The sequence below is a fragment of the Amphibalanus amphitrite genome, unplaced genomic scaffold (assembly GCF_019059575.1).
Source record: "Amphibalanus amphitrite isolate SeventyFive unplaced genomic scaffold, NRLGWU_Aamphi_draft 001181F_arrow, whole genome shotgun sequence".
NCBI classification, from domain to species: Eukaryota; Metazoa; Arthropoda; class Thecostraca; order Balanomorpha; family Balanidae; genus Amphibalanus; species Amphibalanus amphitrite.
Genome location: NW_024882675.1, coordinates 62,046 through 89,111, shown reverse-complemented (window position 1 = coordinate 89,111; position 27,066 = coordinate 62,046). Strand labels below are relative to the sequence as shown.

Below are 27,066 nucleotides of genomic sequence, written 5' to 3'. Positions count from 1 at the left end.
ATATTACAGTCATGATTTCAGTTGAATTTGCCTAACTTTATTTAAACAATATTGAAGATTACACATTGCATAGCTATAACAGCAATATTTGAGCCACCACTGGCATAGAAATTAATAGGTTGCAAAACATTACTCAGCAAGAAGAAATCAGTCATTGACAGTGGAGAAAACACATCTAGACTTGACAACAAATTACAATTCTTCTACCATTCATGTTGGCATAAGTAATAATTCAAATGGATACTAAGTGCATTTTTCTAAAGATTTTAAGCACATGAGATCCATCCAAAGGCACAGACTCGGAACAAAGGCTGTGTTATAAACAAGGATATTGCACCTTTTTGGTATTTTAACATGTTGTTATATTCCGACATCCTAAGAAAAATAATATGGTTATCTGCCCTGCTTCATTTGATACGTATCGATGAGTAATTGGATGTTGCGGGAATGCAGTTAGTTTTCCGGCAGTTGTCTCCAGCAGCGACAAAATGGCCGCTTACTTTCTGTCAAACATTTGCTTTCATATGGCTAAGTACATTAATTTCACTTAGTCTAACTTTGTCTAGCAAATCTCCAGTTTTACTTCGGAAAAACCGGCAGCGTGTTCCACATTGGTGACCCCGCCAGGCGAGGCAGTTCCGTCGGCCGTCGATGTCTTTCGGTCATATAACCCCCAATAAAACTATAGCGCGTCGAACGATCGGCAGCATGGATGGTCATTGGTCTCACACCATCCATGGCAGGGACCGACCTCACAGAGCCACGCAGAAAACAGGAATATCAGATTTATCTGCCTCTAAACTGTAATGTATGAATGCGTCGTGAAAATTTTACAAGACAGCTGAGGTTTGCTAAGCAAGAAAAAATAGACCAGAAAAATAGAAATGATCGACGTGAATACGGCCTCTCTCGTGAATACGGATCTGTATTAGCGAAGAGATCAGCGATGCACGTGAAATGTGTATAGATTGCAGTATAGATGTAGTCAGCGATGGATTATAAAAGGATTTAAAGCCGCTTCTTAAAGTCTACAGTCAAAACGTTTTCTGAACGTTTGTGGTCCTCAATATGATAGGTATTCCATAGCAATTTAATGGGCTTCGTCCCATTAGCAAATATTGCAAAATCGTCCTCAAATAATGTTTTCTTACCTAAATGAAGTAATGTTGATCCAGGAAAAAACTTGTTACACACTCCTTAAAGTTTCATATTCCTAAACAGAAACACTGATGTGCACCGTACACTGCAGCGTTACGTCACTTCACCTTCAGCCCGCCAAGTAGTAACTGCCCCACTAAACGGGAGAGGGACGCTATGGGACGGCAGATGGACGCCCGTCTGGTCCATGTGGAACTGAACCCTCATTGGATGAGAGGAATTAATTGAGCGTCCCGGTGGTTTTATGAGGGTAGTTCTTGACTTTCCAGTGTTTCCAGACACAGTCAACAACCAGACCGCCTCACTCTAGTCTTTTTATACACCACCAGTATGCATTTCAGGTGGAGGTGTACCAAGTCCTGCCTCGCACTTTGCTCAAATCAGCGCATACCGTATGTCTGTCGGCTTCTTAAAAAAATGACGATATATCTGCGGATAGCTTCAGAAATAAAAACACTTCAGGAATAGCGTTTACTTCCTGTAAATACTAATAACTGTATTGTAAATAACCAGCTTTACTTGAAAGTATAGATATGTTGGGATATACCTAAGGATAATCGGTGAGACAAACCGGAGCCATCGGAGACCGTGTAGGAGACAGGCTGGGCTATTTGTGCACCTCTGTTCCTCGCCCTTTCTGTACCGTTTTCCGACTATTCTTCGGTAAAGGTATGTTTTCGCGAGGATTATAAGGGCGACCGAGATGTGACCATGAAGGGCATGCCACTAAATACACCTTAGACGTCAATGTTGTGTGCTGCTAGGGAACGATCGTCCGAATTTGTTTCATTGAAATGCTACGGTCTCGACAAGATTAGTAAAAAAGTCTCCTGATCATGATAACAACCTCACGAGACAAGCCGGGAATCGTCTATTATTTAAATCCCTTTAAAAGCAAAGCATCTACTATTTATAAATCCTAAAAAGTCCGCCGCCGGTTACTCCCAAAAAGGCTTATTGCGGCGCCGTCGATTGACGCACGAGGGTGAAATTTTCACGACTCGTGGGTCACGTCATTCAACAGGTCGTATTAAATTTTGGGCACGATGCGGCCGGGGGTGCGCCCGTGGCGCGTGCTCATGTGCGCCATAGGGTTAGCATTAGAATCGGCAAAAACAGGCTACTGCTCGGGAACGGTAAGGGCTACGGGGGTGAAATTTTCACGCCAAGTCGATCGCGTGCACTCATTTGTCGTGTTAAATTTTCGACGGTGTGGGATCAGCGGTGTGCACGTGGTGGGGCCGCGGCCGGCGCCGAGCAAAACGCTCGTGCTTTAGGCTCAGTTGTTCATAGAGATCTTATATACATAGAGATGACACGCCTATGTTAAAGCACTTGATTTCGTGGCGATTCAGTGGGTCTTTTTAAGCAAGGTTTTCTGGGGTGCCATGGCCCGTGACTTGCATTTTGTAAGGATTCGGTCAAGGAGATTAGTGTTCACATCCGCTTATTTTTTAAGTACAGTTTTTCTTTTTTTGTCTAGCTGTGGCGCTTTCGAGCGTTATTATTGAAATTAAATTAGGCATGTTTTAACCTTATGCTCGTATCAGGTACTGCATGTATCATTAACCCTCGCCGTCCGACGGGGGGGGGGGCGGGTGCCGCCTCCCTATAGGGTTTTTCACGATAGCTCCGAACACGCAGGCGATAGAGAGCTGAAACTTGGCATACCTGACCTTTGATCCAAGCCGCATCTTGTGACACCAACCGCATTTTCAGGTCAGGTCAGGTCACTGACCTGTGACGTCATAAGTGAACCTCTGCACAGTCCTCAGATGTCGCAACTTCGCAACGCCGTCAGTGCCAGAGGAACTTTCACAGGGAGATGAAACTTACAGGATGTAGTATCATCCAGAGGTCTCACAACTTGTACATATATCTCGGATTTTCCCTAAAAATCACATGAGGTCAGGTCGGCCACGTGACCTCACCATTAGGTATAAGTCAATGGGGAAAAATGAAAACTGCTATGTTAGCGCCGAGAACTATCTCAAACTGTTTCCAGCACATGGAATCGTGATTTCTTGCACGCCTTGCAAGGTCCGATGCTTCACTTTTGCATTGTTGACATTGCGTAGCGTCATTTATGGTCACTTGGGTCATGGATTAACCCTCGCCGGACCTATTGGTTTTCTACATACGCGCCGGCCGAGGGGGGGGGGGGGGGCGGGTACGACCCCCCCCTCGCCGTTTCGCCCCTGGTGGAGCTAGCGCGTCGCGGAAAAAACGAGCGTGTGCGCCGTTACGAGACGCAGAGATTGGTACCCGATTTTAAGGTCCTAGGTCAACCGGTGACCTCTGAGGTCAGGTCAAGTGCCCCAAGGTACGGTTCAGTTTTTGGTGAATAACTTCGCAAAAAACGGCCGCAGAGCGCCGATTTTGGCAGCATCGTGTTCGTCTCGCTCAGGCGCGTCGAATGATATACTTATTGTCCGGGTCAGGTCAACTTGGGGTGTTGACCTCAGGTCAAGGTCAGGTCAGCACCCCCAGGTCACGAAGTTGGTCGAAAGGGGTCATGTCGCATATCATTCGATTCGGCAGGTCTTCCTGAGTCCATTGGTGGCTTTCCCGACTCGCTAGCTCAATCTGATCAAGAGTTATTGACGAAAAACTAATATGACCTTGATGACGTCATAAATGACGTCACGCAAGGTCAACATTGCAAAAGTGACGCATCTAACCTTGCAAGGAGTGCATAAAATCACGATTCTGTGTGCTTGAGATAGTTCGAGATCGTTCCCGGCGCCAGAATAGCAGTTTTCATTTTTCCCCATTGACTTATAATGGTGAGGTCACGAAAATGACCTGACCTCATATGACCTTTAGGAAAAATCCGCGATATACAAGTTGTGGGACTCATAATGGATACTAGATCCTGCAAGTTTCATTTCCCTGTGACATCTCCTCTGGCAGTGAGGGCGTTGCGAAGTTGCGACATCTGAAGACCGTGCAGAGGTTCACTTATGACGTCATAGGTCAGTGACCTGACCTGACCCAAAAATGCGGTTGGTGTCAAAGGATGCGGCTTGGATCAAAGGTCAGGTATGCCAAGTTTCAGCTCTCTATCGCCAGCGTGTTCGAAGCTATCGCGAAAAAACCCTATGGGGGGGGGGCGGCACCCGCCCCCCTCGGCCGGCGAGGGTTAAAGAAAGCGCGGTTTTGAGGCACATGATTACATATATAACTGCAATGAAAACCGTAAGACGGTTTGGCAAAAGTCAGTTTGTCAGTTTGGCCAACATGTCTTATTTTCTTGGCCCTATTTTGAATATAATTATTAGCATGAGGCTTACGGTTTTCATTGCAGTTATATACTTGGGTCATTAGAGTTTTTCATCAATAACTCCCCATCAAATTGAGTTAGCGAGTCGGGAAAGCCACCAATAAACTCAGGAAGACCTGCCGATTCGAGTAATATGTAACATGACCTCTTTCAACCAGCTTCGTGATCTGGGGGAGCTGACCTGCCCTTGACCCGAGGTCAACACCTCAAGTTGACCTCACCCGAACAAAAAGTATACCATTCGACGCGCCTGAGCGAGGCGAACACGATGATGCCAAAATCGCGGCTCTCCGACCGTTTTTTTCTTTTGCGAAGTTATGAAAAACTGAACCCTGGCCCTTGGTCACTTAACTGACCTCATGAGACCTTAAAATCGAGTAGCAGTCCCTGCGTCTTGTAACGGCGCACACGCTTGTTTTTCCGCGACGCTCTAGCTTCATCAGGGGCGAAACGGCGAGGGAAATCGTACCAACCCCCCGGCCGGCGCGTATGTAGAAAACCAATAGGTCCGGCGAGGGTTAATGTATCATTGAATGGGAACATGCAACATTTGACAGGGCTATCGAACATCGATTGAATGTTACGGATCCGTCCAGTAGTTTCGGAAATACGGGAGGGGGCAAAAAATGCCCCCCTCCCACCGCGCGGAAGGTGGCCGGGAGGTCCACCGCCTGCCGGGTTGATGAGAGCCTGAATGAGAGAGAATGTTTTTAGGCGAGCTTTTAAGGAATTCAATAAAAACACAAAATGAAATCATGCTACAAATTTCATTGCTTACCTCAGGAATGAAATCAGCCAGGAAAGAACAGCAATATTTTTAACCAGTAAAACGCCTTTTGGGGCGACCAACGGAGCGAGCGAGAGGGTGGGCCTTGGACAAGCGAATTTGCAAGGGACACCTCCAACTAACTTGTGCACTGCACCCTACTAACCGGTCCCTAGCGATGTGCCAAATTTGAGCGCAATTGGCCTAGCCGTTCTCGAGATCTGGAAGCGGCACCCTGCACGTGCACACGTGCAAAATGGGTCACAACTGACTTTTGCACGGCACCCTACTAACTGGTCCCTAACCATGTACCAAATTTCAGCACAATCGGTTCAGCCGTTCTCGAGATCTGGAATCGACCCCTGCACGTGCGCACGTGCAGCAGCACCCCAACTGTGGCACATGGATATGCATTGCCTAGTGGGTGCCTACCTACATACCAACTTTCAGCGCAATCGGCCAAGTAGTTACCAAGATATTGCAACAATTGCAAAACTGACACCTCTTCGTTTTGCACGTGGCACGTGCATAAGGGGTCACCCACATGCATCGAGAATAGTCCAATACTTGGTAGAAGGAATGAAGCTACCCTAGAAAAATCATCGAATGTAAATCGGTCAAGTGGTTGCTGAGATATAAGCCTCGCAAAAGCGTAACCACGGCCGGCCGGCCGCTCATACTCAGAAATTTCCGTTAATCTACGAAAGACTACGCTTGCTTCGCTCGCTACGTAATAATTTCTTCAGACTAACAATGCCTCAGCCATATTGGCACGCTACTGGCTGAAAATAAGTTGCTTAAAAAGACCCACTGAATCGCCACGATTTTAAGTGCATGTCATCTCTATATATACCAACTATAAGATCTCTATGCAGTTGTTCGCTTAAAAACTGACTGGAAATAATCAGAGCCGGCAGGTCATTGACCTTTGACAACGAAGGCCGACACCAGGCAACCCTCGCCAAGGGGATTCGCCAGTAAATACGATAAATTTGTTTTTGCAATATCTCAGCCGTTTCTGGGCCGATTTAGCTGAAACTTGGACTGTCGGTGATAGGGTAGGGTAGGGTATTGTAGGTTAGGGTAGTTTAGGGGTAGGGTAGGGTAGGGTAGGGTAGGGTAGGGTAGGGTAGGGTAGGGGATTGTAGGGTAGGGTAGGGTAGAGTAGGGTAGGGTAGGGTAGTGTAGGGGTAGGGTAGGGTAGGGTAGGGTAGGGTATGGTAGGGGATTATAGGGTAGGGTAGGGTAGGGTAGGGTAGGGTAGGGTAGTGTAGGGTAGGGTAGGGGATTGTAGGGTAGGGTAGAGTAGGGTAGGGTAGGGTAGTGTAGGGGTAGGGTAGGGTAGGGGTAGGGTAAGGTAGGGTAGGGTAGGTTAGGGGTAGGGTAGGGTAGGGTAGGGTAGGGGTAGGGTAGGGTAGGTTAGGGTAGTGTAGGGGTAGGGTAAGGTAGGGTAGGGTAGGGTACGGTAGGGTAGGGTAGGGTAGGGGGTAGGGGTAGGGGTAGGGTAGAGTAAGGTAGGGTAGTGTAGGGGTAGGGTAGGGTAGGTTAGTGTAGGAGTAGGGTAGAGTAGGGTAGGGTAGGGTAGGGTAGGTTAGTGTAGGAGTAGGGTATGTAGGGTGGGTAGGGTAGGGTAGGGGTAGGAGTAGGAGTAGGGTAGGGTAGAGTAGGGTAGGGTAGGGTAGGGTAGGGTAGGGTAGGGTAGGGTTGAATTGAGTAACATCCTAACTTACATAGGGCTCGAACAACTCGCATGCATCACCATCATACTTAACAGTTCAATTAAAAGCAGTTACCCAGTTCTACACAAATAATACCAATTAAAATGCAAGTTTCTACACCCAAACTAATGCATCCGTTAATCATACATATCAAAACATACAGTTATCGCGTAAACCTGTACCTCTAGTTTAGGTAAATAATGGAATCCTGGAGTACCGCTACCGCCCACCGGCATGTCAGCACGACCGCCTGGCACAACAGCTGACAGCCACGCGACAGCAGCCCCAACCTTATCTTGAAGAATATTGGCGGCGGCTGCCGGCCGTCTAATCGGCCGTATCCGTGTTCGTGCTGCATTCGTGTGATAATATTGCCACCGGCCTATTTCACTTACTGTGACTTACTTATGTTACGTTAAGACGTGTCCGTGCCCCATGCCAGCCTTTCCCAGCGCCCGTATAGGCACGAGCCACCGCCCGCAGTGACACCTCGTCGCTGAGGTGGCGAATGCTAGTACTAACCTCGCTCCCCAGATGACACTACCCGTCCGTACCAGGGGTGATACTGCACCGCAAGACACATTTAAGAACGGAGAGGCAGCTGCGGCCAGGTGGGTGACAGCACGTAATCGCCTGAGGCGGTCGGGGTAAAAATATTTTACCCTTGAATGCTGGATGCATGCACTGCGACTTTTTATTTTAAGAACGAAAAGCGTGTAATTGACGTGTAAAGCGTGTAAAGGCGTGTAATCGACCGTATCAGTATTGGCACTCGTGCCGCATTTGTGTGACGCTAGCCGTTTTCACGACGGGCTATCCGGCGAGTGCACCTAATGTGACCAAATCTGCACCTAATCTCTTTTACAGCAAATATCTTTATTTTATGAATTTATTTCAGTGCTTTAATCGACGATACTCTCTGATAATACCAGTATAGCGCCTTTTGGGGCGACTAACGGAGCGAGCGAGGGGGTGGGTCTTGCACGTGCGAAATTTCGAGGGGGTACCTCCAACTGACTTGTGCACGGCACCCTACTGACCGGTTTCTAGCGATGTGCCAAATTTGAGCACAATCGGCCTAGCCGTTCTCGAGATCTGGGAGCGGCACCCTGCACGTGCGCACGTGCAAAATGGGTCCCAACTGACTTGTGCACGGCACCCTACTAACTGGTCCCTAACCGTGTACCAAATTTGACCGCCATCGGTCCAGCCGTTCTCGAGATCTGGAAACGACCCCTGCACGTGCGCACGTGCAGCAGCACCCCAACTCTGGCACATGGATATGCAGTGCCTAGTGGGTGCCTACCTACATGCCAACTTTCAGCGCAATCGGCCAAGTAGTTACCGAGATATTGCAACAATTACAAAAGTGACACCTCTTCGTTTTGCACGTGGCACGTGCATAAGGGGTCACCCACATGCATCAGGAATAGTCCAATACTTGGTAGAAGGAATGAAGCTACCCTACAAAAATTACCGCATGTAAATCGGTCAAGTGGTTGCTGAGATATAAGCCTCGCAAAAGCGTCCGCACGGCCGGCCGGCCGGCCGGCCGGTCGGCCGGCCGGCCGGTCGGCCGGCCGGCCGCTCATACTCAGAAATTTCCGTTAATCTAAGGAAAGACTACGCTCGCTTCGCTCGCTCCGTAATGACAAAGCAGGGGCATAAGCAATTAGTGCAGCCCTAGCAAATAGCTACTAAGAGACACACGGAACCTTATTTGACCAAATCTGCACCTAATCTGCACCAAATATGCACCAAACGTGTATATTTATCTGTATATTTGTCTGTCTTGGCAGATAAAGCAATACCAGAACAGAGGCCAGTTTTACCAAAAAATACCAGCCGGCCGCCGAAATAAAATATCCAGCCGAAAAAATAGACGCCACACAGCCACGAGTTTCACCAACAAAAAATTCCAGCCGACTTCGGACGGAAATTAATTGGGCTCTGTCTATCGTCTGGATAAAAATAGGCCCCGCCCATCCCAATCATTTATTTATTTATTTATTTCACATAATCCGGTCATTCCACAGTACAGGGCTATTCATAGACCGTCGTCATACAGGATAATCACACACGGTAAATCGCGGCACGAACCTGGCGTTTAAGCATGCGTATTGAATTGACATCGATGTTTTCACTGATAACGAATTGGTTGTATAGGCTAGCGGCACGATATGTAAAAAGTCTCTTTCCATGGTTGTTATGAGCACGTCCTGGGTTCAAGTGATCTGACTGTCGAGTTGTACGATGGATGGTCTCATGATTGTATGAAAGACTAGATCGAATTGCACATGGTTCACCGCTCGTCAAAATCTTATGAAGCAAACATATGTCAGAGAATTTCACAAACTGTTGAGCATCTAGCCATTCCAAATCGCGAAGTACATCTGATATGTGATCGTATTTGCGGCGGCCTGACAGCACTCTAGCGGCGAGATTAAACACTTTTTGTACTTTCGCAATCACAGTCAGGTTAGCACTGCCATAAACTTGTACACAATAGCGGATATGTGAAAACACGAGCGCGTCGATCAGGCGAGGTAAGACATCAGGCGGTAAGATATGTTTAACATGTGAAAGAGCAATGAGTATACCTATACATCGGCTGGTAACACGAGTCACATGCAGCTCCTAGGACAGAGTTTGATCCATGATTACGCCGAGGTTCTTAACGCTGGATGAACATTGAAGCTCCTGGTTCATGAAACGAATTGTGGGAATCACGCTAATTGCTCTGAGCTGGCGCCTATCCCCGCATAAAAGAATCTCAGTTTTGCTCGCGTTTACAAGCATTCCATTTTGCATAAACCATGTTTGTAAAACATTTAAAACACTTTCTAGAGAGGTTTTCATATCTAAAATCCTAGCACGGGGTCCTGTGATTGCGATCTGAGTGTCGTCAGCATATCTAACAAATGTTATACGGAAACCATTGAGCTCGGTTGGGACATGACATGCAATGTCGTTGGACGCGATGTTGAACAGTAGCGCTCCAAGGCACGTCCCCTGGAAAGTGCCGATGGTAATGTTCAGAGGCGCCGACAGTGTATCACCAACCCTTACGCGCTGCGTGTGACCTCCCAGGTAGCTTTTGAACCAGCCGGGTGATACCTGATGTTGCTGTAGCTTTGTCAAAAGGTTGGCATGGTCAATCACATCGAAACAGCGGCTCAGGTCTAGCAATGTTAAAATCGTCACCTCTGATTGATCCATGCCTCGTAAAATCGCATCTGTTACTGTTAAAAGCGCCGTACAGGTTGAGTGTTTAGCTAAAAAATCCATGCTGGTCAGAGTTTATGAGGCCTTCAGCGTTTAAGTATGAGACAAGTTGCTCGTGAACAAGCTTCTCGACAAGCTTACATATGGTCGGCGTGAGTGTGATGGGTCTGAAGTTCGACACGACAGCGGGATCGTCTCGTTTATGGAGGGGTAATACTACTGCCCTTTTCCAGGAATCGGGCACGGTTTCTGAGACTATGCTTTTATTTATAATTCTGAGAAGTGTTCTACCTATAGTACTAAAAGTTTGCTTCAATATAGCTATCGGTATGTCATCGTCAGTGGCTGTTGATTTGTTTGGAAGAGAGAAAAGCACTCGTCGCAGCTGGTCGAGTGTCACAGGCATAAGGTTTAATTTGCCGGTGTTGACTCGAGGGAGACGTGTGTTTAGTGGTTGTCTCCCTGATTGTGTGTAGTCACTCATGACCTTGTCCCTGGTTTCTGTGCCAATGGATGTAAAGTAGGCATTCAATTGGTCGGGTGTGAGGTTGACAGGCTGCGTCGGTGGTCCGCGCCTTGGGGTAATCACCGGCTGTAATTGGCGGTACAGCTGCGATGGAGGGGAGCCTCTTACGCGCTGTGAGATGTCATCGCGTCTGTCCCTTCTAATGGCCCTTTTGACAGCAATGTTGAGTCGCCAGTACGCTTCCATGTTCCCGTCTCGCCTCGCTTCTCTACGCTGGGCCATCAACTCTAACGTGTCGTCACTGACGGGCGGTGGCGAGGGGTTATGTACACGGAAACGTCGGATGGGGGCATGCATATCTAAGATGCGGTTCACCTGGTCACTGAAACACTCCCATTGACGTTCACACGTGTCGTCACGCCGCACGGTCACATGCCAGTCCGTGTTACGCACATCAGTGATGAGATCGGACATGTTCATAGCGCGCCAGTTACGGCCAGTGCGATATACGGGCCGAGATTTAGTGCGCTGGATAGAGGTCCGTACAGTCACTCGCGAGTGGTGAGATGAGATATCACTGGGCTGAACAATGCATGATGATGTCACATCCTCTCCACACAGTTCATTCGACATCAGCACAACATCGAGCACAGAGTGAGTGTCGCTTCGGTGGAAAGTCGGCACTGTTACCTGGTTGTTTATGCCGTATTTCTCAAGCTCTTGAAGGCGTTTGTGTGCGGCTGGATTCGTGTTGGAGTCGGAGTTGAGGTCTCCCAGCAGAATGAGATTCTGCGCGGACTCGGCTGCGATGGCGATTTGCAGCTGGTCTTCAATGTCATCGTAGTCGTTGTTGATTTGTGATGTCGACGTAGACGGAGGTCGGTAGATCAGACAAACGGTCACCGATCGTCTCTTGCTTACTTTTACTTTCACCCACAATGACTCAACGTGTGATGATGAGCCAGCACGTGTGGTGAGAGACAATCGGTTCACCTGCATGTCCTCTCGAACATAGATGGCGACACCTCCGCCCGATTTCTTCCGTCCGACTAGTCTGTCCCGCCGGTAGACCTTGTAGCCGGGAAGACTGACCAGGTGGTTTGGTGTGCCGGTTCGTAGGTGGGTCTCAGTGAAGCAGAGGATGTCTGCGCCTCCATCCTGTTGGTGTTCGGCTCTGATGTCTGGGAGCTTTGGCAGGATCGACTGAACGTTGAGTAGCTCCACAGATATGCCATGTTGAGCAGGGCGGGCGGGCCGCTCACCAGGTGGCGGTGGCGCTGCGCGAAGAGCCCGCTCCGTCTGCCGCATGGACAGTCTGAGAGGTGAGACCAGGGTCGACTCGGGACGAATCTCCGTTTCGCACCTGGGTTGTCGTTCGTCGGAGACGATGACAGGTATCCGACGGGTTGATTTGCGACCCGCTCGCACGCCTCGTCGACGGCTCCGCTTCTGTATCCCATAATGGCGAAGCCTCTCTCGCACGGCTGCTGGCGGTGGCGAGACGAGTGGCGAGTCTCGCAGTTGCAGTAGTTGGACTCGCGGATAGATGACGCCAGTGTCGCGCTGGTCGATCGTGACCCCGGTGACCGATCCATCAGGGCACAAACACTCGCACTCAGCTGACTGCATTGAGCGATAGTCTCTCTCAAGGTCACAGGCAGATGACTGCATGATCAGCTGCTGCATGACGAGTTGATGACGACAACCACTTACTTACCAGCAACCAATCTAGGGATAGCGTACGTGACAGTAATGGTGCAGCGGTTGCAAAATATTACATTGTTATTCGCAGTCTGCCGCGTGTGTTGAAAGAAGAATGAACATGAGAAAACCTCAAAACTTTATGCCTATTAGTATTTGACCAGTATTGGAATAAGTTTGGATTTTGAGAATTTTGTGTCCCTGTGCTTGTGCCTGTGTGGAAAGGCATGCTTTACGGTGTACCATCTCAATTTGTGTGGCTGCTGACAGGCCACCTGGGTGCCAACTGCCAACGTATGTGCGAATCTGCGGATATGTTGTGTTTCGTCAGTCGGTATCGTTTTAAAAATATTGACTGCAATAGGCTATATAGCGTATGACGGTTCAGCCCAGCAGTAATAACTGACCATTGATTGGGCGAATTTTGTGTGGTGGTTCGCTAATACATAACCTGAATAGTGTTTTGCCGGAATCGTTTAGTAGCAGAACTGACCGGAATATAAGTAGAATGCAACGGTTTGAATCGTGAATTTGTTGAAACGATTGTTCTCTGAGACCACTGTGTAGCTTTTGACCTGAGAACCACCAATTATAACGACAATGGTGGAAGCAGTAGGCACTATAGGCACTGTAGGCAGCACTAGTTGGCACACTTACGCAAGCACACGACTTACGCAGTGGACATCTGCATCATGCATGTTAAGGTTTACTGGGAAGAGTGAGAAATTAGTCAGAATATAACTGCCACTAAGGAAAATAGGCGATATTCTGAGTTGGGGCGGCAAGGGGGAGGGACTCGTATGGTCAGCTATGCCAATAATTCATTCTTGTTATGCAGCTGTGCAGGGGTGAAAAAAAGCTCCGACTCGCCGACGCACGCAGGTGACAGCTTATGACATTTGATGAGACAGCTGGCGGCTTGTCAAATTGATAATTGACAACGAAAAGCTATAAACAGTCATCACGTCCGCAATCCCTCACAATTCACATTCATTCCAAAGCATAATACACATCCTAATGTGAAGTCACGTTAAAATCATACCACGCAAAAATATAGCAGACGCGTCCACCAGCTTCCGACATCCCTGCTGGCCAATGAAAAAGGCCGGCCGTGTCGTGAGTATACCGGTGGGTTCGATGGGTCAGCTACAATTATGGCGCGATTCTTATAAATAGTGGCTAGTGATTTGTTGCACCACATTTTATCACAACGTAAATGACGTCATTAAATTTGTGAATTATTTTTCCATCTGTAAGAGTCCATGTAAAAGCAGTTATTTGTTACATATTTAGATTGCTAATCCCAAAGTAATGTTTTCATGTGCCTTTTGAGCTATTTGCTAAAATACCTACTCATAAGTTTTATTTGTCAACGACTCGCGTTTTTCTAGCAAGCAGACCAAGTCAACTAAAGAATGCACGCTGTTTCTAGCAAGTGGGCAGTAGCCAGTAGGTCACATTTTGAAGTTTATCATCCTGAAGAAATCAACGAATTCAAATGGTGAATGACCCGTGCTCACGTGAATGATCGCAGCAGATCGCAGACTCTTTGTCCTGTTTGTGTGGCGGGATTGTGGCCGTTGGCGTTTTTGGTAATTTTTGTTCCACGTGGTTGTGCTCCACTGAAGATGGGAAAAGCCAGACATCGGACACCAACACAAACACCACGAATGATGCGAGTGGTGCCTCTGCATCTGTCTTTTCTCAATCTCAGTCTGCTGCAAACATGCCATGTCAGGTAAGTCAAAGCATTTGGTTGGCTTATGGCTACCATTTTGCACGAAATCAAGCCGATCTTCTAAGGCGTACAGGGTAAATATTTCTCTGCACCCCACCAGACACATCGCATCTCTCCGGGCCGCGCCGCTCGGGCCCATGTAGCGTGGTTGGTAGCGTCTCGGATTACGGATCCGTGGGTCGTGAGTTCGCATCTCGGAGGCGACGCATGTTTATTGTTTATGCGATGAAGTTCGAATCAGGTTTGCATTATAAAGAGGAAAAGTGTTTAACGGTGAACATATGTTATTTGTAATACCAGCTTGCTCCTGAGGTCGATAACAAGTAAAAGTGCTATCTTGTTCAGTAATATCAAACAATCAGGTTACGTTTTTTCAGCTAATTGTAAATTAAATTAGCGGGGTATTTGTTAACGGTGATTCTATTCCCGAAAAAAAAAACACTACAAATGCCCGATCCCAGCCAGCAATCCCACTCTGTTCCCGATCGGGATTTTCGGACTCAGCCCGCACCACCCCGATCGGGACCGGAGTGGGACGGGATTGGGAAATGAGACACTTTGTACGGGCTGGAACGGTCCGGATATCCCAACCTACCCCGCACGGCCGGTTGGGAGATCCCGCACGTATCCGGACCGCCTTATGACGTTTTAACAAGCGCTGAACTCCGATCCCGATCGGGATTCCCCAAATCTCCCCGTACAACCGGTTCGGAAATCCCGCACGCATCCGGACCGCCTTATGGCATTTTAACAAGCGATGAACTCCGATCCCGATCGGGATGTCCCAACTCGGCCCGCACGGCCGGTTTGGGAATACCGCAGGCATCTGACATATTAACCGCAGTCTTATAACCGCAGATTGCTGTTATGCAGATGCGACCACTTTGCTTGCGCCACCGCAACCCCCTCGCCTCTTCATTATTCTCCAACTCAACCTTTATAATGCCTGCACGATAAAATGAATTACATTGGACACTGAAATATATTCACAAATTTACTGGTTGCACACAGGTCAAATTTTCACAAATTCACAGCCTGGCCAGCACATTCGTGGCGTCGGCCATCATCTTAGCGCCGCTGCAAGGCGCTGGCACAGCGGACTCACTTCCGGTGTTCACAGTCATTATAGCAGGCCTGCGCCTTGTTCGTGTCGGCTCCTCTGCGGACAGTGTGTCCGTCTGCCGTCACGAGCTTCAGAGAGCCACCGCGAAACTAGACGGCTGGCATCTGGTCGGGCGGTTCACCACTGTGCGAAGAGAGCATCTGAAAATGACCAAGAGGTTATTAATCAAAGTCTGGGACACACTAAAAATCACTAAGAAATAACCCACATCTGACATTTCACATGGTATGCCTGGTAATTCAGGTTTCAAACCTACAATGCAACCATTAACGACACTTGACAATGAGACCAAACATCTTCTGTCCATGATAACTGATCAAACATGCGACAGCACGAGTGTAATTCACATGCCGTACAACCACAATGAACATAACAATTTCTATTACCATAGCTTTCCCGCTCCCTACATCACGGATTAAGTGTGCACTATACTCACACTGTTCTCAAAGACGGACTGATTTCCATGCAACGACAACAGTTGAACCGACCGCTTGCTAGAGCCAGTTCAAAAGCAATATCCTGAGGCAGCAGCTCAAAGGAGGGATCGACACTTGACCAACGCGGCAGCTAGACTGGCCGTTGCGCTCAGAGGACGCGTCTGCCTGCACGCGGCCCATCTGATTGCTTTTCCAGGCTTTCTGGGCCACCGGATATGGTGCCCGAAGCGCCTTCTCAGATCGGTTGGGATAACAACGTAAATCACAAGCCTGTCTAAACATGGGATTCGATTGGGCCATCCGTACCGCGTCCCAACCGATTAAGCATGCGGTCCGGAAATCCCGAGTCGCCCCTACCGCCGGCCATCGAGGTCCGGTATCGATTGGGACAACCCAAGCCTACCCAACCCGGTAGGGACAAGTCGGGACATCCGGAGCCTATCCCGACCGTCCCCAACCGCATCCCGGACGAATTGCTGGCTGGGATATAGGTACTTACGATGTTATACCAATGCGTAGCGCTAGTCACAATTACTACTGCTCAAATGTCAAAATTAGGCGTGAGTCAGCTGGAACTTCCGTCGGTGACAGCCTGAGACATTTTTTCACCCCTGCAGCTGTGTAAAAGGGCGTCCGTTTTTTTTGGATGAGACCTTCCCCATGCCATTTCCAAGCTAAATCGTGGTGGAGAGTCTGGAGACCTCAGCCTCGCTACCCTGCGCGCTGCGCCACCTTGCGAAACATAAAGCAGCAGTCCTGACATCTACAGGCGTTACTTTTCATGAAAGTGCGGATGTGTTCGCGCTTATACGAAGAAAATTCTTCCCGAGTATGGTTGATAATGAGATTAACTGTTGTTATTGATTTGAAAATTCATTGGCAAAAGTACCCTAATAAATAGGTAAAGTAGGGGAGAGCGGGGTCAAATGTAACACGGGGCAATTGTAACAGTGTTAACAATTCATAAACTTACCAATAGAATGAGCTGATGCTAAGACCGAAAATGCGTGATTCTATACTGCCTTTCCCAACGGAGTTTGAAGCGAAAGTGCCGGGTATGTCGATGGCTGTGCACAGTAATGTGTTTTTGAGTGCATTTTGTAAATTTTTATACCGTTATATTTGATTAGCTCATTCCCGCCATTGAAAAGATATCGACTTCAGACTTTGTGTAAGCGTGGACAGGCTTGTTGTCCATAAATTGAAAGCATTAAATGCAGTGTACACTGTACATGCAACATCTTTATGCGCCAGTTTCGTCTAAAATATGTCAAGGCGCGACGGGGACAATTGTAACATTTTTGCAGGGGTCAAATGTAACAGGTTATAGGTCAGTGGCCATTATGTCAAAGTCGTCAAATTTTCAAGGGAGATGAAACATTGCTAGAATTAAGAGAACTGTAAGTTTTGTCGTAATTGGCAGCTTTTTACGCGATTTATTTGCGAAAAACCGAGGGAGAGGAGGTACATCTAACCCCTGTATAAGTGCGAGGTTTTAAGCCTTTTTTCATGAGAAGAACCATCTCTACCAAGTCTGGCAAGATGAACAAGTGTTCAATTATTTTGTTAAATCAAAGTTTTGGGAAAAATTGTGTTGCTGTAGCCTGTAAATTAGTATGTTACAATTGTCCCCGGGTGGTGTTACTTTTGACCCCGTATCTGGGGTGAATTGTAACAGATGAATTGACTTTTTCGGACAACAATTTTGACCCAAAAAATAAGTTATTTCCGAAATGTTTTAACAACATTTTAAAGACAAAACATCATAGTTTCTGAAAATAAAAGAAAGAGTTTTATAACTGCAAACGTGTTTGCACCAGATGATAAAATGCAAAAAATGTTACAATTAACCCCGTTCTCCCCTAGCTAAAACTGTATCGTATTTCCATGGGAAAAAAAATGACGAACTAATCCTAAGACATCCAGATTATTGGATGCGTTCGTCAGCTGTGAGTAGTTCAAGTTTCTGGAAAAAGTTGCTTGTGGAAAATCATAATACTTCAAAGATATGCCTATTCTCGGATCATTCATGCATTTATGTGCATTAAAAAATGATTGTAAAGCAAAAGTGTAAAAGATTATTGTCAAATTATTTTCTAAAATCCAGTGGCGGATCCAAGGGGGGGGGGTCACATGGGTCATGGCCCCCCCTTGAGGCCCGGGGGCCCAAAGACCTGCCAGGGGCACCACCGGCCTATCAGGGTTATCACAGTCCTGACAGGGGCACCACAGGACCGCCAGGGGCACCACAGGCCTAGCAGGGACACCACGGGCCTGGTGCCCCTGGGCCCTGACAGGACTGTAACGCCCCTGACAAGCCTGAAGTGTCCCCGGCAGGCACGTGGTGCCCCTGACAGGCCTGAGGCGCCCCTGCAAGACCGGTGGTGCCCCTGACAGGCCTGTGGTGTCCATGGCAGGCCTGTGGTGCCCTTGCTAGGCCTCTGGTGCCCCTGACAGGCTTGTAATGCCCCTGGAAGGACTGTGGTGCCCCTGGGCCCTGACAAGCCTGAGATGCCCGGTCATGACAGGCCAGTGGTGCCTTGCTAGGCCTGTGGTGCCCCTGGCAGGCCTGTGGTGCCCCTGACAGGCCCAAGGTGCCCCTGCGAGGCCGGTGGTGCCCCTGGCAGACCTCTGGTGCCCCTGGCAGGTCTGTGGTGCCCCTGGCAGGTCTGTGGCGCCCCTGGCAGACCTGTGTTAACTGGTGCCCCTGCTAGGTCGCTGGTGCCCCTCACAGACCTGTGGTGCCCCTGGGCCTTGACAAGCCTGAGATGCCTGGCTATGACAGGCTCGTGGTGCCCCTGATAGACCAGTGGTGCCCTTGCTAGGCCCGTAGTGCCCCTGACAGGCTTGTTGTGCCCCTGGAAGGACTGTGGTGTCCCTGGGCCATGACAGGCCTGAGGTGCCCATGACAGGCCCGTGGTGCCCTTGCTAGGCCTGTGGTGCCCTTGGCAGGCCTCTGGTGCCCCTGCTACCCCTGCGCCCGGAGAGGACTATGGTGCCCCTGAAAAGCCTGAAGTGCCTCTCGACAGGCCTGTGGTGCCCCTGACAGGCCCAAGTTACCCCTGCGAGGTCGGTGGTGCTCCTGGCAGGTCTGTGGTGCCCCTGGCAGGCCTGTGTTGACTGGTGCCCCTGCTAGGCCGCTGGTGCCCCTCACAGGCCTGCGGTGCCCCTGGAAGGACTGTGGTGCCCCTGCCCCTAGGGGTGCTCATGGGCCCAACAGGCCCGTTGTGCCCCTGACAGGCCTGTCGTGTATACTTGCTAGACCTGTGGTGCCCCTGCTTCCTGGCAGGCCTGTGGTACCCCTGGCGGACCTGTGGCGCCCCTACAAGGCCGTAGGTGCCCCTGACAGGTTTGTGGTGTCCCTGGAAGGACTTTGGTGCCCCTGACAAGCCTGAAGTGTCAAGGACAGACCCTTTAGACGCCAGGGTCAAGTTCGTCGGACTGACAACGATTCGCTTACCTGATAACGTTCTTGGTAAGTACTCACTACTCAGCGTCCACAACATATACACACATAGCACATTCATATATACTTGCTTACAATTGGTAAATGTGGTTGTGGCTAAGAGTTAAGATACTGACTAAAAATAAAAAAATAAAAAGAAAGAAAAAAACTGAAAATGGGGGCACCACCAAAATGAAGTGGACGAAATCCGTTGAGTTTTTAATTTTGGGTATAGGTAGGGGCACCACTTCGATTCATGACCCTCCCCTTGGAGTTTTCCTGGATCCGCCCCTGCTAAAATCACAATTTACTAACGCACAAAACTCCAGCTTTTAATTTAGTGCGTGTGCGAATTGAGCTCAAGAAAAAATATTAAAACTGTCTATATTCTTCTTAAAACAATGAAGGATGAATGAGGAAAACGTTTCATTGAATAATTGTATATTGCTTTTTCTGAATTAAGCAAAGGTACCAAATTTTCAACTAGATATTATAGGATTAAATTGGACTTACTCCACAAGAGAATCGTTTTCGGTCGGAGCTTTCGACATGTATTACATGTCCTCTTCAGCGAAGGTCGGTAATCGGGGCGAAAATAAAACGTTCGGGTCGAATCGAATCGCACAAGATGTCGGTGAGCTGCGCAGAGTTATTTCAGGCCGCTTGAATTATAAAATAAGCAAGCCTGAAACACGTGACGACAATAAGAGTACACTCAATGAGAAAGTCTACCAAAAAAACACGAACGCATACTACACTAATAAAATCCTAAAAAATATAGAAATCAATACATACTATCTCGGTACAGAAATATAAAACGTTATACATACCTATAAATACCACAAAAGTTAAAAACTACAAAGATGCTAAAGCAGGTGGGGTACAAAAGTGTAAAGAGATCAATATAAAAAACACTATCACACGATATAAATGTTTAACACACTATAAAACTACTGGCAAACACGACGAATTATTGGCAGCCAGCGGTCTTGCAGCAGCGCACCTGAGTTTCTGTTCACATTCGCATCATTAGGCGACACCAAGACGGCCTCCCGCCGTCCCACAGTCCGGATGTACGCCGACTGTGTTTTTACCAGCTCAAGCGGGAAGCCAGCAAGATCGGCATCCAGCTGGTCTCCAAACCGTCGCTGACCATCGGATCATTGCTCTGCAGTAAAGCCAAGCACCACTTGCCGAAGCTGCAGGAGAGCAACGTGGTCTACAAGATCGAGTGCTCCTGCCAAGTTGACGGTGATCCTGTGGTCTACATCGGCGAGACAGACCGTGAGCTGGGAACCAGAGTCAGAGAACACCGGGAGAGCTGGACTGGAGCTGTTCGCTCGAGAGCCAACGCATCGGCCTTCAGTGCTCACAGGGATTGTTCACCTGCCTTCGATGAGGTCAAGGTACTAAATCGAGCCAGCCACTACCAGATGCGGCTGCTGCTCGAGTCGGCGTACATCCGGACTGTGGGACGGCGGGAGGCCGTCTTGGTGTCGCCTAATGATGCGAATGTGAACAGAAACTCAGGTGCGCTGCTGCAAGACCGCTGGCTGCCAATAATTCGTCGTGTTTGCCAGTAGTTTTATAGTGTGTTAAACATTTATATCGTGTGATAGTGTTTTTTATATTGATCTCTTTACACTTTTGTACCCCACCTGCTTTAGCATCTTTGTAGTTTTTAAGTTTTGTGGTATTTATAGGTATGTATAATGTTTTATATTTCTGTACCGAGATAGTATGTATTGATTTCTATATTTTTTAGGATTTTATTAGTGTAGTATGCGTTCGTGTTTTTTGGTAGACTTTCTCATTGAGTGTACTCTTATTGTCGTCACGTGTTTCAGGCTTGCTTATTTTATAATTCAAGCGGCCTGAAATAACTCTGCGCAGCTCACCGACATCTTGTGCGATTCGATTCGACCCGAACGTTTTATTTTCGCCCCGATTACCGACCTTCGCTGAAGAGGACATGTAATACATGTCGAAAGCTCCGACCGAAAACGATTCTCTTGTGGAGTAAGTCCAATTTAATCCTATAATATCTATTTGCTCTCCACACTAACATGTCTCTAAATTTTCAACTATTATTACATTTGCTCTCACAAAACCCATCACTTTTAAGCATGACGTCATGGCAGCCAAACTTACTAGCGCCATCTCTGGAGAGCATCTTTCAAAACGTCCAGACGATAGAGAGAGCCATTATTTGTCGCCGGTAGTCAGCTGATATTCTGTTACGATATCAAATTACGATATATCAAGGAGGTTAATAAATCATTTAAAACATGTTTTCAATCAAATTGAAGCGTGATTTCTAATGCAAATGCTATATACATTTCGAAATATTATTATCGTAAATTATTACATTATTTTCAAGAGTAATAACAACAAAGTAGAGCATTATCAACTTTCATATCTATATTAGAATTCTGGTACCCAGCAAAAGCCAATACAATACAAAACTACCAAATTGTAAACGAAGGTACGTCATTCATAAAGGTGACGTAAGGAAGCTTGCATTTAAGGCAAATTTAAGATGGATCTTTTTTCCTGCCAGCCTATTAGTTATATTAATTTTTACAATACCTTCAACTTGCTATGTACCTTTTTGTCTGTTTTTAGTCGCACCTTGTAGAAAATCATCGTGTAGACCGAGAACGCAATGTGTGGACAGTGGCGGATCCAGGGGGGGGGGGCAAAATGGGCATTTGCCCCCCCCCCCCAAACGGCGTAATTTTAACATTACGCCTATGGACGATGCATGGAAAGAATCGATAAATTGTTATGGTTTGCCCCCCCCCCCCCAAAAAAAAAACTCTGAGCTGGATCCGCCTCTGTGTGTGGACCTCCAGCTATGAGGTGGGGACAAGATGGGACCCACTCCAGTGGCAGCGAAACACCTTCAATTAAGGGGGCACTGCCGACTTTTGGTCCCATTCTTTCCATGCAACGCCCATAGGGCTAATGTTAAAATGTCAAAACCAAAGGGGGCACGGTGCCACGGTGCCCTACCCGTTCCGCCGCCTATGAGTCCCGCTCCCGAAAGATCCGGGAGCCGCACCTCTTTCTTAGCTTTCAAAAGAGCGGCAAACAAGCGGCCAACATTGCTCCCAGAGGCGCCACCTGAAGCTGGACGGACGACGGGCAGTTTCGCTGCCGAGCGATTGAACTGCGGTGCTACGAGGCGGCTCCGCGTGCACTGCATTAGCACCTTCTAGCGGGAGTAAGAGGGCTAACGAACTCGCCAAGGCCTATATAAAGCATTGTGCCAAGGCGAGTGTCTTACCTTAGGAAAATACCTACCCAGATTAACTGCACCGCGGTCATCGCAGGGCTGAGGGTGGTCGCTCGCTCTGCTTCGGCAAGGTGGGGGTCAGACTGCCCGGTTAGGTGGTTTTAGCCGATATGCAGGCCCCGTTTGCCGGGCCCGGTCGAGAAGAAGGAACGTCACACAGCAGAGAATATTCGCTCCGGGCCCGCTACACTGGTCCGGCTCGTAAGTCGTAACAAATTAACAGTACCTGCGCTAGCGTCGTCGACCGTCGTTCGACTGCGCCCAGTACCGCTCAGTGGAGAGTCCTGCCGAACTCCTCCGCGTGTGCCGAGATCATTCGTTGCGCGCGGACACAATCGTCCGACGGAGACCGCTCTGCATTATGATCGAGTGGTGACCACCTTGGTCGCCGGCTTTCACACCCAGCCGAGCCGTCTGGCTACGCCCCAAATGATCGTCTAAGCTTTTCGATTGGTTTGTAACTCGGGTCTAATATCGAAATGTTTGGGAGTTAGGACATGTTAAATCCGTGCTCATGAACAAATATACATTATGCATTAAAACGCTTTACTTACTTTAGCTTTTCTAGGCTGATGACAAGCCATAAACCTATTCATTGCAATATTTCTAAAATGTAAATAAATCATGAGCAATGAGCATAAAAAACAACAGCGATCCACCTAGAAGCTAGTGTGGAAATCCACTGACGTAGGTCGCCTCGTACTGGCGCAGCTCGTAGCTCGTCCAGCAGCGCCGGCGTCTCCCGCACCCGGCCGCCCGCCTGCACCATCAGCCGCTGGAAATGGCTGCGCTGCCGCTCCAACATTAGCTTGACCGCCTGGCCGGCCCAGCTGATGCACGCCGTCCGACACACGCAGTGTACGTCTTCAACAGCGCCGGGATGTCGTACGACACGACCGCGTCCACGGCGTCCACGTCAATACCGCGCGCCATAGCCTCGAGCACACCAGCGCGGCCATCTCAGCTAACGCGCGCCGCCGCAGGCCCGCCGGCACTACCCCACAGAACTCAGTCACGCGCGCGCCCAGCACCGACAGCGGTAGCTCCAGCTGGTGCGCCGCCTCGTTCCAGTTGACCAACACGAGCGAGCGTCGCCAGTCGGGCTGTCGGAGCAAATGGTGCATCAGCAGCGGCTTCAGCGGCTGCGGCACCACCACGTTGAACGACTCGCTCAGCTCGGCCGGCGTGGTGAACCTGCCGACGAACTGACGGGGCAGTGCGACGGCGGCGGCCGCCAGCAGTCGCGGCTGGAACAGCGACATTCGCTCCAGCTTCTCCGGCCTCCGGGTTCTGTGACAGGGTGGCCAAGAACGGCAGCTTCTGCAGCGGCAGGTGAGGCGCGCAGACGGCGGCGGCCGTCAGCCGGCCGGCGATGCAGGGCGGCGGGCCGTGGCCGCCGCCACCCGCTCCACCGCTTTCAGCCAGCCCGTCTCGGCCATCTCGATCACCCGGTCGGCTTCGTCGATCACCAGGTAGCGCAGGTGCGCTAGCGAGAAGCCCTCGGCGCTGGTTATGTGATCCATCAGCCAGCCGGGAGTGCTCACCACGATCAGCCAGGGAGACCGGGCCGCGCGGCCCCACCGCCACCAGTTGGCGCCCCCTCGTGCCACTGTGTCTCCACCAAGCAGCCGGACGCAGAGCGGCGTGTCGGCGTCGTACTGGCGGAACACGGCGGGCACCTGAGCGGGCAGCGCCTGTGTGGGTAGCACAGCTAGCGCGCGCACCCGGCGGCCGGCACCGCGCCTGCACTAGCGGCAGCACAAACGCCAGCGTCGTACCGCGGCTGGCCGGCGCCGAGATGCAGAGGTCGGCCGGTGGCAGCGGCGACTCTGCGGCCGCCAGCAGCTCGGGCAGCACGGTCACATGCACCAGGAACACCTGTTCGATGCCCTCGGCGGCCATCCGGGCGCGCATCTCGGGGCAGAGCGCCGGCAGATTGGCCGGCGCCGGCCGCCGGTCGCCAATCGGCTGCGGGTGCGCCAGCCAGTCGGGCAGCGCACGCGGTGCACGGCCTGTCGGCTCGAGCGCTCCACCTCGTCCAGCACGGTGAAATCGTCAGCGGCGGCGTCTCCGTCCGACTTGTTGTTGTTGTCGTTCCGGCCGTCGGGCCCGGTGGGCCCACATGGGGGCCCGGGAGGGCCCCAGCCCCCCTCGGGGGCGACACTTGCGACGTCCGCGCAGGGAGGGCAGCAGGCCCCCGGGCGGGTTCCGGCGGACTCAGACGCCGGGTAGGGCCGGGGAACCCAGCACCCCGCCAGAGTGTGTCCAGCGCCGTGGGCGCTCTATAGTCGGCCCAGGCGCCGCAGGAACTCGATGACCCGGCATGGGTCAGCGAAGACCTCCCGCAGCGTCGGGTCCTCTCTCCCGAAAACGTCGTGACGGACGCGGGCCGTCGCGGGGCACGACGTCAGTAAGTGTTCCGCGTCCTCCCTGACTCCGCCGTCGCAGGTCGGGCACCCATCGTCCTCCTCCGCCCCGATGAAGTGACGGTAAGCTTGCAGGGCAGGAGAGTGGCCGGTCCGGAGGCGCGCCAGAGCGGTGCCCTCTCTCCTAGACAGGCCGAGCCTGTCTGCCAGCCTGACCCTGCCCGGGCCGACGACATCGTGGTAGTCGTGGCTTAGGTGCGGGCGGGTCGCGGGCGCCGGTCGGGAGTGGCGCGTGCTCTCCACCCACTCTCTGCTTACGTGGCGCTTCAGCAGGCTCTTGGCCGCCGCGAAGGTGATGGGTGTCCCGTCCTGCAGCAGCTCAGCGGCCTCCCTGGCCACGGCATCGGCGATCTCGTTGCCGGCGACTCCCGCGTGACCGGGAACCCACTGAAGGTCCACGCGGTGGCGTCGTCCTAGTCGCCGGAGGGATAGCCAGACTTGGTCAGCGACCCGTTCAGTCTGGTTGGCCGGGCCTTCCCTCAGACGCATAAGGGATGATAGGGAGTCGGTGCACAGCTGGATATTGAGTGCAGGGTCTTGATCGGTGAGGATGGACTCGATGTATTTGAGTGTCTCTCGTAGAGCGATAAGCTCCGCTGTGTAGCTCGACGTGAAGCGCCCCGCTGGCGCTCGGATCCTCTTCACTTCCCTGCCGCTCCTATAGACGACTGCCCCTGCTCCGCCTCGTTCTGTGCCGGCTGTGGCCGAGCCGTCCGTGAAAGCCTGGACGTCCGGGTTCGGCAGTCCGGCTAGCGTCTCCTCGGCGGCAGTCCGTCGCTGTTCGGCGGGGGCGTTTTGCGGTAGCGGCCTCACAAGTCCAGTGTGGAAGAAGACCGTTGGAGGTGGCGGTGACTCCCAGGGAGGGGTGCTGGCAACCACCAGGAACGGTTCGCGTGGGAAGTCGTCTAGGCCGGCGTCTTTGGATATCTCTTGGCCCGTCCGTGCCCATCCTCTGTCATAGCGCAGACGTTGCCGGGGGCGGTTCTCAGGGAGGAGGATCCGCTGCACAGGGTCGCCTGGTAGGTCCCGGGAGTGGCGCTCCATCGCCACTGCCGCCAACTGCCTCCGCCGCGCCGAGAAAGGCAGGAGATCCGCCTCTCTGGCCGGGGCGTCCACTGGTGTGGATCTGACACAGCCGGTGATTGTCCTGCACGCCTGTCTTTGCACCGTTTCCAGCTCCCTCAGGCCAGACTCGCTGAGGCCGGGCATCCAAGCACCGGCGGCGTAGTCGGCGCAGGCGCGAGAGAAGGCGAGGTATGTGCTGCGCAGATCAGACGGTGAGCAGCCCCACGTCGTGCCGCTGATGGCCCGAAGGACGTTGTTCCTTTGGAGCATCTTGGCCTTGATCGTCTTCACATGTCCCGTGAAGGTGAGGCTCCTATCGAGGGTGATGCCCAGGAACGTCGTGGTGGGGGAGAACTTCACTGGTTGGCCCTGGAAATGGAGCGCCGCTTCTCGCCGTGCCTCAGCTGGGTCGAGCGTGAAGATAGTGGAGGTAGTCTTCTCCAGGCTGACCACCATTTTCCAGCGTCGGGCCCACTCCTCCAGGCTGTCCAGGGCACGCTGCACCTTGGTCTCGGCGGCAGAGACGTCACGGTCGCTGCACCAGATGGCTAGGTCGTCGGCGTACAGCGACGCCGACACGCCCGGTGGGAAGTCGTCGGTGATGTCGTTGATGAATAGGTTGAATAGCGCCGGGGATGTCACCGCGCCCTGGGGGGTGCCGTCGCGGAGGACCCGGAACTTGCTCCTTGTGTTGTTTATTCTCACGCATGCTTGACGGTCCCGGAGGAAAGCCCGGAACCATGCTACGTAGCAACGGGGGAGCCCGAGGCGGGACATCTTCCAGAGGAGGCCCGTGCGCCATGCCTTGTCATAGGCTGTGGAAAAGTCCACCGTCACCAGCAGGGTCCGCTTCCTTTCTTCAAGGCCATCCGCCGTCGCCTGTACCAGCCTCAGAATCTGGTCCTCCGTCGACCTGTGTTTCCGGAAACCGGCCTGGTTGGGGTTCAGGAGTTGGCGTTGTTCCAGCAGATACATCAGGCGGCGGTTGATGAGGCGTTCCAGCAGCTTCGACGTCGAGCTCAGCAGACTGATGGGGCGGTAGGACTTGACCTGGTCGGGTGGTCTCCTGGTCTCCGTCCGACTCGGAGGTGTCCTCACTGTCGTTATTGGCGACGGCGGCTGCCGCTGTGCGCTCAGTCGGCCATCACAGCAACACTCGCCGATGATTAGCGTCATCGAAACCGTCGGACGACGGTGGATTCACCACCGTTTTTGCA

General features: G+C 51.0%; 2 protein-coding genes across 2 annotated transcripts in view; one reads left to right on the top strand and one right to left on the bottom strand.

The window, feature by feature from the left end:
• The window catches only part of LOC122370889, a 44,606-nt gene extending 22,685 nt beyond the window's left edge, over window positions 1–21,921 (top strand). Inside the window, exons 4-5 of the mRNA XM_043346835.1 lie at window positions 20,158–20,361; window positions 21,916–21,921. Coding sequence (XP_043202770.1) covers window positions 20,158–20,361; window positions 21,916–21,921 — 210 coding nt within the window. The remainder of the gene's footprint in view (window positions 1–20,157; window positions 20,362–21,915) is intronic.
• Window positions 21,922–24,640: 2,719 nt separating this feature from the next.
• On the bottom strand, window positions 24,641–26,824 carry LOC122370888. Its single transcript, XM_043346834.1, has one exon. The coding sequence runs from the start codon at window positions 26,822–26,824 to the stop codon at window positions 24,641–24,643; it is 2,184 nt and encodes a 727-aa protein (XP_043202769.1).
• Window positions 26,825–27,066: the final 242 nt, after the last annotated feature.